This window comes from Cricetulus griseus, chromosome 2, assembly GCF_003668045.3.
Source record: "Cricetulus griseus strain 17A/GY chromosome 2, alternate assembly CriGri-PICRH-1.0, whole genome shotgun sequence".
NCBI lineage: Eukaryota > Metazoa > Chordata > Mammalia > Rodentia > Cricetidae > Cricetulus > Cricetulus griseus.
This window is the reverse complement of record NC_048595.1, coordinates 198,896,445-198,907,312: the sequence shown is the minus strand read 5'-3', so window position 1 is coordinate 198,907,312 and position 10,868 is coordinate 198,896,445. Positions and strand designations below refer to the sequence as shown.

General features: G+C 44.9%; 1 protein-coding gene across 1 annotated transcript; it reads left to right on the top strand.

Annotated features, from left to right (window-relative positions):
* The first annotated feature begins 4,607 nt into the window (after nucleotides 1-4,607).
* LOC113833695 (opioid growth factor receptor-like) lies at nucleotides 4,608-7,422 on the top strand. The gene is given in 2 exon segments (XM_027398020.2): nucleotides 4,608-4,855; nucleotides 4,914-7,422. Coding segments are annotated over 2 exon segments (1,482 nt in total). The 5' UTR covers nucleotides 4,608-4,620; the 3' UTR covers nucleotides 6,161-7,422.
* Nucleotides 7,423-10,868: the final 3,446 nt, after the last annotated feature.

Sequence of the window (10,868 nt, the reverse complement as noted above, 5' to 3'; positions counted from 1 at the left end):
CCCAGTCAGTTTCGGCACATTTGTGATGAAACAATAGGAAGAGGGGCTGGAGAGAGGCTCTGAGGTTAAGAGGACATAATGCTCTTTCAGAGGATCTGAGCCTGGTTCCCAGCACCCATGCCAGCCAGTTCACAACCACCTATAACTCTAGCTCTAAGGGATCTGATGCCTCTATTCTCTGAAGGCATCTGCATGGATGTCCAGATATTCACACATAGCCATACACATATTGCACATAGTTAAACATAAAGGACAGCCTTGAAAAAATAAGTTTTATTCTTAATTTTCAGTGTAGCCAGGCAAAATTTCTTATCTAACAACTCCCCATCTCTGTCTCTCTCTCTCCCTTTTTTTGATCACTTCCCTGTTATAAATAGTAGCAACTAATTGTGTATCTTTCTACACCTAGCACCACACCCAAGCAATCATATGTAAGAAATAATCTTGGATTGGGGAGTATTTTAGTCTCATTGTTAGTTTCTGATGTTGGCAGATGGTTTGGGAAAGAGGCTGAATGTCCACAGAAAGGGTCGTCCTATCTACTTGATAATTGAACTCCTCCTTTCCTGAAATCACCTTTTGATGAGCATTACATGTGACACAAATATCTTCACACCTTTTGCCCATTTAGAGAGATTTATCCACACATACTTCTTGCCCAGGTGTCTTTCTCACTAATTTCCAGTCGTGCTCTTTCCAAGTCCCTGACCATTCAGCCAAACATTCAGTGAACAATTGTACATCTGGCCATTTCTCTTCCTAAACAGAATGTGTGACCCTGAAGTACTGCCCACTGTGAAGATGTCTCTTCACAGATGTCTCTCAGGGTTGACCCAGAGGGAGGTTGTAATCCTGCAGCTGTCTACTTCTGGGTGGTACCCGCATAACATGCAGAACCATCAATAAACCAGTTCCTAGTCTTCTCTTCCTCAGTCAACTGATCATAAGGCACACCCCATGAGGCTATGGGTGCATACTTGGCAGCAGATGGCATTGTAAGGGGAGCAGAAATAGGCATTTGGGCAACTTCTTGATGCAATTGCTTGCTTGGGCCCTTAGGACCTGCTTGGGCCCTATGCTGAATATACCATTTCCATAATGAATTGTTGCTGTGCACGTCCTACTTTATGATTTGGTAGGTCAGATAACATCCAGTTCATGATGAACAGTTCAGGTTGCATGGTAATTTGGTAGCCCATTGTCAAACATTCAGTTTTCACTAAGGCTCAATAGAAGCACAAGTATTATCTCTCAAAGGGAGAATAGTTGTCTGCAAATGATGGCAGAGCCTTGCTCCAAAATCCTCAGGGTCTGTTCTGTGATTCACATATAGGGGCTTGCCAAAGGCTCCAAACAGCATCCCTGCCTGCCACTGCCACCTTAAGTACCATAGGGTCTGTTGGAGCATATGTTCCGAGTGGTAGAGCAGCCTGCATAGCAGCCAGGATCTGTTGAAGAGCCTTCTCCTGTTCCAGGTACCACTCAAAGCTTGCAGCTTTCCAAGTCATCTGATATAAGAGCGGTGTGTGTGTGTGTGTGTGTGTGTGTGTGTGTGTGTGTGTGTGTGTAACACACCCACAGGAGGAATGTGTTGTCTTCAGAATCCATATAGGCCCAGTAAACATTTTGTTTCTTTGTTGGTGATGGGAGGAAATAGGTACAATAACTTACCCTCACACCACTGCACTCCTAAGAATTTCACTGAGGTAGAAGGATCTTGAATTTTGGTTGGATTTATTTCCAATTCCCTGATGTGCATATGTGTTACCAACAAGACCACAGTGGGCGTTACCTTCTGCTAACTTGGTCCAGTCAGCATAATGTTGTTAATATAGTGAACCAATGTGATATTTTTCAGAAGAGACAGATGATCAAGATCCCTTTGAACTAAGTCATGACACAAGGCTGGAGAGTTAATATATCCTTGAAGTAAAACTATAAATATATACTATTGGCCTTGCCAACTAAAAGCAAATTGCTTCTGGTGATCCTTATGGACAGTTACTAAAAAAAAGGTGTTTGCTAGATCAATAGCTGCATACTATGTACCTGGAGATGTGTTAATCTGCTCAAGGAAGGACACCACATCTGGTACAGCAGCTGCAATTGGAGTCACTACTTGATTGAGTTTTTTATAGTTACCTATCATTCTCCACAGTCCATCTGTCACCTGTACTGGTCAGATAGGAGAGTTAAAGTGCCACTATGCCTGCATCTTTCAAGTTCTTGATATTGGCACTAATTTCTGCAATTCCTGGGACTGAAGAAATAATCACAGGATGAGTTATGGGAACTCCATAAGCCCCTTTAACCAGAGGGTCACAATGTTTCTTGGGGTCTTCTGGAATCAGTGTCAATTCGGAACCAGTATCCAACAGACCTGGGAAAGCCTGATTGTTTCCTTTCCCCAGTGTACAGTTACCCTTGTAAAAGGCTGTAGGTCCTTCTGGGGAAGAACTGGAGAAAGGCTAACAGTAAAGCCTTTAGGTATCTTATCAAGGTCCATTCTCAGGGGAACCTGGCCATCTCTTCATTCAAGAGGTTCTGGGTTTGCAAACTGGCTCAACTTTGGGAATTGGTTCATGGGCCAAGATTCCCTTTTGTCACTATCCTTTATCACTATCCAATGTAGCCTTTCTTTCATTTGTTTGAGAATTTTTCTACTTACACTGATCAAACAAAAATTCAGTAGGCTTCCTATCTATTTCATGCCTGGAAACACCACAGTAGATTTACCAGTACCATTGGTCTACACATGGGTCACAACACCATAAAATCACTTTATCTGTGCTGCCTATTGCGGATTAGGCCATTATGGACATTGCTTTGTGCTGCGAATACAACTACCATTACCTTGCCTTTGGTGATTCAGTGCTGCCACCTGGCCCCTGCTACCTCAGGGGGTCCAATTAAACCTACTGCATTTAATTCGAATAAGTGAGCAGGAGCATCTGCAACTCTAAGGTTTGGCACGAGGAAAAGGGTGACAACCAAAGTCTTCAAATGTTTTGGTGCCACTGTCACCATTTTGCATCTTATAGGATTAGTGAAGGGCATGTCTTCTGGGCCTTCCCATTGTGGAGAAGGTTTTACAGCCACTCTAGCATTGCAATTCCCCTGAGCCTTAAAATCCTCCCATCAACATTAAGTCAAGGGCTACCAGGCATTTCCAACTCCTTTTCAGTAGGCTGTCTTCTGATAAACGCTTCAACCAACCAACCATTCAAACACACTTTTGACACATTTTTGTTTTTGTTTTTATACTGTGCGAGCCTCCACATTAAATCTAGAATCTTCGCTCAGAGGACCCATATCAATAAACTCAGCCTGATCCTTATGTTCCTACCACCATTATCCCACACCCTTAAAGGCCTTCTGTTGCATAATCCCCAGACTTCTGCTTGAATGAATTAGCAAACTCATTGAGCTTTTTAGTATTGTAGCATAGCTCCTCATGGCCTATACGTTCTATCTACCCTCTAGAAGCCTGCTTAGCCTTAAGTCTGGTTATAGGTCTAGAGACAGCTATTGGGTCCTGAGGGACATCACTATTGTCTTACTTGGCTTCCTCTTCAGAGAAAGTCTGCTGTGGAGCAGACAACGAAGGATTAATTTCCTCAGTCAAAGGAGGAACAGGCAGTATTGGGGAGTGGGTAGGAGTTACATCTTCTACTGAGGGGGAAGAGACTACTTCCTCAGGTGAAATAAACCCTTGAGAATCTGAGAGTTCAAAGTTCTCAGTCTCAATAGAGTCCTCCATCTCCAACCCAAGTTACAGGACTCCATTCTTTGCCAATTAATGCCCTCACTTTAACCATATCTGCTGACACCCTCCAAGGCTGGGACTTGAGTTTTCAAGGTAACTTGACCAACATACTTTATTTATTTACTTATTTATATACAGTATAAATAGCATTGGTGGGCCTGAAACTCACTGTGTAGATCTGGCTGGCCTGGAACTCACAGAGGTCTGCCTTCCTCCCAAGTGCTGGGATTAAAAGTGTGCACCACCACACCTGGCTCAGCCAACCTTCTGAGGGCTTTGGTGTAATTTCCTGCAACTTGAGCTCAGTGGGATGAAGAGGAGATTCTCTTCCAGGGTGCTCTTAGAAATCTTTAGACAGTTTGTATGCATTTGGAGCCTGTCAGTTTTATCACTGACTTCATTGTTGTGAGAAGATAGAAGTTGGTTAATTTTATCATGTAGCTCATTCCTTTTCTTTGTCAGTTTATCTAGACATGTTAGGAGCAACTGACCAGCAGTATCGCTTTCCTTATTTTTCTGCAAATTGTCAAAAGTTTTAAAACAAGAGTCACCAAATCTGTGGCCTCTAACGGTTGGTGAATCAGGATAATCAAATGCATCTGTCTCCTTAGGTTTGTAAAGTAGTTCACACCTGGGCTTTCAGTACCAATCAAGAAGAGGCTTCAGTTAACTGTAGGTTTTGGCAAATTGAGAAGCTTATACCAGATAAGCTTTAAAAATTTACCCTTTGAAACAATAGCAGCTATCTGGTGAAGACGAGAGAGCCTACTGATAGGCAGGGATTTCTCAAAAATACAGACAAGTTCTCCTATTTCGCTTTCCTTTCCATGGAAAGCCTGTCCTGCCTCTCGAGCATGGACGACCAAGACTGCGATTCCACCTGGGAGGATGAGAGCGAGGAAGACCGCAAGGATGGCCAGGCAGATGATAAGGGCGAAGAAGACACCGGCGACGAGGACGGCAATGCAGAGGAGACAAGGCTAGGCGTGTTCCAGTCCAGGATGGCAGGGTACCGAAACTGGCAAGCTATGCAGGATATGCAAAGGTACCGGTACCACTACCCGGATTTGGCAGATCAAGACTGCAATGTCTAACCTGAGCTTCTACAAAATGAGATCTGCTTCCAGCCAAACGGTCTTTTCATTGAGGAAATTCTTCACAACTGAGCTTCTACAAAATGAGATCTGCTTCCAGCCAAACGGTCTTTTCATTGAGGAAATTCTTCACAACTGGAAAGACAACTATGACCTCCTTGAAGAGAATCACTCCTATATCCAGTGGCTGTTTCCTTTGAGGGAACCAGGAGTGAACTGGCATGCCAAGCCCCTCACACTCCAGGAGTTTGAGGCATTTAAAAGCTCCGAGGAGGTCAAAGAGCATCTTGTCCGGGCCTGTGAACTCATGCTGGACTTTTATGGGATCCAACTTGAGGACAGGGACACCGGTGCCGTCTGCCGTGCACAGAACTTCCAGCCACGCTTCCACAACCTGAACAGTCACAGCCACAACAACCTGCGCATTACACGCATCCTCAAGCCGCTGGGAGAGCTGGGCTTAGAGCACAACCAGGCACCGCTGGTCTGCTTCTTCCTGGAGGAGACACTGGTACAGCACAAACTGCCCAGCATGCCTCTGAGTGTCCTGGACTACTTCCTGTTCGCCGTGTGTTGCCGACACCAGCGCCGGGAGCTTGTGTACTTTGCATGGGAGCACTTCAGACCTCGCTGCCAGTTTGTCTGGGGGCCCCGTGACAAGCTGCGGAGGTTCAGGACTTATGGTATACCCCGGCCACTGATGGTACTAGGGCAGGCTGATAAGGATGAGGGCTTTGGGAGCCCCTTCCAAGAGGCTGTCACCCAGGGTCGGACCTATGGATCTGGAAGGGACCTGAGTGGGGACAGTGGAACAGCTGAGGATCCCTCATTGCTGAGCACAAATCCCCAGGATTCGGGAACCCTGGATGAGGACCAGGGGGATGAGGCTGAGTCACTGAGCCCCAAAGAGAGCAAGAAGAGGAAGTTGGAGGGGAACAGGCAGGAACAGGTCCCAGGGGAGTCAGATGTAGAAAAAACTGCCCTCAGCCTTGAGGGGTGTGCCCTCAGCTCTATCAGCCAGGAACCCAGGGAGGCTGAACAGCCCTGCCCTGTTACCCATGGGACCAGAGTGGCTGATGAGGTAAGAAAACGGAGGAAGATGGAGGAGAGGACTGAGAGTGATTGAGTAGCCAGTAACCATCACACTGACCTGCAGGCCCATGCCCTGCCTCCTACGCCTTCAGAGGGCCCTGAGGCCCAAAAGGATGAGAATGGGCCAGAGGACCCAGAAAGCCAGGTGGGGCCAGAGCAAGGTAAGGTGCCCCTGGGAGCCTGGTGGACGCTGATCCTGACATTATAGGAATCCCAGTGGATGACTCAGAGATGTCGTCAAGGATGGGAGGCCTCTGCTGAACCTCCGAAGCCTTAGAGGTGCATCTCAGTCCTATTCAGCCCACTGCAGGGGTTGTCTTGAGTCCCAGAGCGCTGTTGTTGGCTTTTCTTGGTGCCCCACAGTGCTGGCCTCTCCCTAGTGGTCACTGAAGCAGCCACCAGAGGGTGGCTTCCTGCCCTCAGGGAAGGCTATGGCCTTCAGAACCCTCTTTACCTCACTGTGTCCTCCCCCACTGCCCTCTGAGTCCCATGTTTGTGAACAAACCCTAAACTAAAAAAGCCTCTTTTCTTAGTCTGGTGCAAAGTGAGGCCTTTTCTGAATAAACTCTTTAGAAAATTTTTTTTTTTTACCCTTATACTTCTGTTGCTATAGAACCACCTTTGATACCAAAATCTGTATTAGTCAAGGTCTTCTAGAGGACCAGAACTGATAGAATGAATTTATATATATTTGGAAAGGGGATTTATTAGAATGGCTTACATGATGTTGTCCAGCTAGTTCAATGATGGCTGTCTACCGAAAGAAGGTTCAAGAATCCAGCAGTTGATCAATCCACGAGGATGGATATCTCTGCTGGTCTTCAGATATATGCTGTAATCCTGAAGAAGAAGGCTCCAATGCCAGTGATTTGGAATGGATTTGCCAGCAAGAGAGAAGGCAAACAGGCAAAGAGAAAGCTTCCTTCTTCCTCATCCTTTACATTGGCTGCTAGCAGAACTCGTGGCCCAGATTAAAGGCGGTTCTTCCCACCTTAAAAAATCAGGATTTGAAGTGGGTCTTCCACTTCAAATGATTTAATTAAGAAAAAAAATCCCTCACAGGTGTGCCCAGTCACTTAGGTTTTAGTTAATTCCAGAAGTAGTCAGGTTGACAAGAATAGATATCACAGGGAATCATTGTTTACTTTATTAAAATAGATCTACAAATTGTCTGTTCTCTGTCTTGCTCTTCTTACATGACAACATTTATGAATCATTTATGTTCAACCCAGCACTGTATGGTATGTGTAGGTTCTCTTTGCCAATGCTTGGCTAAAGTTGCAGATGCCTGTGTATATGGAAATTTCATTTTGCTCTGTTTTGTTAAGTTGTTCTTTTCCTGGGGAGCCTTAGTCAAAAGCTAAATGACTTTCTCAAATGTCTAGTCCATCACTGACCCTCTGGGCTCTTGATGCCTTGGGGTATATTTCCAGGCTGGAGTGTGTTTCAGATCCAGCTGATAGGTTACTATAGTCAAGTGTGTGCAGTTTCCTTTTGCTGGGGCCTGGGATGTAAGCTAGTCTATGAGTAAAGGAAAGAAGGGACAGTGATTAACATTCTCCCAACTCGCTTGGGGACAGCTGTTCCAAACCCTTCCTTCCTGCTCAAAGTCCTAACTAGTTTTCAAGAGGAACTTAATTTTTTTTTTTAAAGAAGAATATGGAGTTCTTCCAAGATTGCTCAATTTTTCTTTCTCTAAAGTAAAATAGTTCAACCCATGTGCCAATCCAAATGTGCTTTCTGTATTCGGCCTGCTAAAATGTGGGCTGGAAGATAAGATGCATGGCCTCTGGAATATTATTTTTCAGTGCTGGCCAGGAAAAAGGCACATTCTCAACTGCTTCAGTTGTCCCCATGCTTTTTAAAGGAGAATGCTAAGGATGTTTTAGGGAACAGAAGTTTCTGAAAGCCTATCTAATAACTCCTATCACATGGGCTTCCTTGGCACGGTAACAGATTAGAGTTGGTGGTCATTGCTTTGGTGACCACAAGCATTCAGGGGACCGTTCTCTAATGAAGAAAGCCCGTTAAAGATACCTTCCTATTGTAAGTATAAAGTAAGTGAAAGACTGTGAATGTAACTAAATACTTTTGTTAGCAAGTTGAAATTACCCAATGTACTAAAATTTAGGTTATGATGTTAGGATTTTATTAGCCCACATCTTGCCCTCAGCAGAGCTTCTGTGGGTTTTTTGAGGTGGTAGCTGCATGTCTAGGGAGTGGTAGGAGACAGGATCTCTGCCTAGCCACTCTCCGAAAGTGCCTGAACCTGGACGCTGGATGGGTGACAATCATCACAGGGAACCTTCCTCCACTTTTAAGAGGACATCAATGAAAATAGGTTACATACAGGAGCAGTTATAGAACCATAGTATGTCTTAGTCCAGTGGTTCTCAACCTTTGGCAGGTGTCAAGATAACCCTTTCACAGGGATCACCTAAGACCACCAGGAAACACAGATATTTACAATTCATAATAGCAACAAGATTGCAGTTATGATTAAAGCAACAAAAATCAATTTGTGGTTGGGGGGTCAGCACAACATGAGGAACTGTGTTGCAGGGTTGCAGAATTAGGAAGGCTGAAGTCCACTGTATTAGTTCAAGAAGTTTCCTACTCATGTGGTGTTACTTAACCAAATTCAAGTGAAGAAAAAGGAAGAGAGAGTATTTTTTTAAAAGACTTATTTAACAAAAAAAGCAAAACCTTCTTTTAGAGAGCAGACAATACAGAATTAAGCAAAGTGAAAGTCAGCACCCCACCCCCCACCCACCCCCACCCCCCCCCACCCCGCCCTATTTGATCCCCGGTAACTGTTACTTTGTGAGTCATTACAGTCATGTGATCTGTTTCAAGGATGACACATTCACAAAGATGCCATGTCCTTCGAGAGATGAAGAGATTCATTCTGAAACCAGTTTTTCTAGACACTCATGGGAAGGACATAGACTGGAACAGACTAAGCTGGCTTCTGGGACCCCGGTGATACTGGAGCAGTTCCTGTCTCCACCTTTCATGTTCCGATTCTGCACAAGACTCCATGTCTCACGTCAGGAGGAGGAAAGCAACCTTGTGCTGCTAAAACCTTAGAAAATTACAGCTTAGGGGAAAGTTTGTGTTCTAGCAGTGTGTTTGCTCTGCAGACCACGTCTTCTGTGGACCAGTCTGGCCTCAAATTTGTGGTAATCTTCTCATCTCTGCCTTCCAAGACCTGAGATGAGAGGCATGCACCACCACCCCCATCTATTTGTTCTGTTTTCAGATGGGCTTTCACTGTGTAGCTCAGGATAGCCACTCAGTCAATAGCTTCCTGCCTTGGTCTCCCCAGTACTGGGATAAAGGTGTGAATGATCACACCTGATGTGGGTAGGTAGAGATGTTTGTCACTTAATGATTAAGTGTTTTAAAAGCATTTTTTTTGTGGGGGGAGTTGTGCTGTAATCGTTTTCTGAATGTATTCTACTCCACCCAATGCACTGGGGATAGGACCCAGGCTCTGGCACATGCTTGAGCAAGGCCAGTGTATCACAGTACAACCACAGCCCATACTAGTTTTACTACTGCCTTACCTTAGTTAACAGTATTAAGGCAAATTAATTAGTTAAATTAGTTAAAGTATGTAGGCAAAGCACAGTTACAACGATGGGTGTACTTTTGTGAAAAGGCACATGTTTCAAAATTGCCCAGATTTGGAACCTCACAGGGGTTGGAAATGATTGGAAAATATTTTTCCATGTTGAGTATTAAGGGAGGAAACACACCCCAAGTGCCCTCCCTTCTCACACTGCACATCGCCAAGCCAGTTCTGAGTCGTTCTCTGTAGGAAAACCCAAGGAGGCCATCCACAAACCATGTGAAGTTTGAATCCATGACATATGCTGTTAGACCACAGTTGTGGTCCATCAAGAATGCTAGAGCAAAAGACTCCGAGGTCTTCCTTGAATTGTTAGCTGCTCCCCCTACCCATTTTGATAAACATTCTTCCCTTGTGTCTTAGGCAGTGACATGGTGCAGATTAGATCCACATGTACTGCTTTTTCCATTCTCTTCCTTTCCGTGTGTGTGTGTGTGTGTGTGTGTACAATCTGCAGAAGAAGGATCTGGAAGTCAGTCCTGGGTTGCTGACATTCACCCTGCTAAGAGACTTTTTTGTATTAGCAAACACTCTATGTGTTGGGACTGCAAGTGCTGGAGAGGCAGCCATTCTTCGGACTTTCCAATAAGGTGTCCTTTGGGCTGGAACTTTCCATGCTTCGTTTCTGCTCAAAGGTGAATTTATTCTGGAAAGTTCACACTAATTTAATTCAGGGACTTGGAAGGGACGTGAGAGTAAAAATATACCTTCTTCTACTCTACAAATAAATGTAAGACTTTGGTCTTGGATAACTCCAGGGCAGCTGAACAGTGGAACAATAAACAGGCCTCAGAGAGTCGCTGTTGAAGCAGGTTGAAGTGATTAACCACACGTTTCCTGCGTTTTTTGGGCTGCTGGGAGTCCCTTGAGGCCATGCAGTTCCTACTTAAGGCCAATGGTGAGGACAGGGAATTTCGGGGCCTGGAGAAGAGATGGTTGGAATCAGAGCAAACTGTTTTGTGGTCTACAAAGTTCAACAGGATATTAATTATGGTTAAAGTCTCTTCTTTGGGAAGAACAGCAAACTGGAATGCACTGGAGATGGACTTGACCATGGCATGGCATCTGTGAGTGGGAGGGCAGGCCTTTGGTATGATGAATGACAGTGGTATACTGCTTCCTAATGGTGCCACTTCCGTGAATTGGATAATTGATTGCTGGGGAAAGAGGTGGCTGTGTCATCAGTGCATTGTGGGACATTCCTCAGCATCCTTGGTCTAGTTAGGAGAGGTCAATAGCAGTCCGCATCTGTCACCAAATCTCAGGTGCAAAGAGTAAAAAC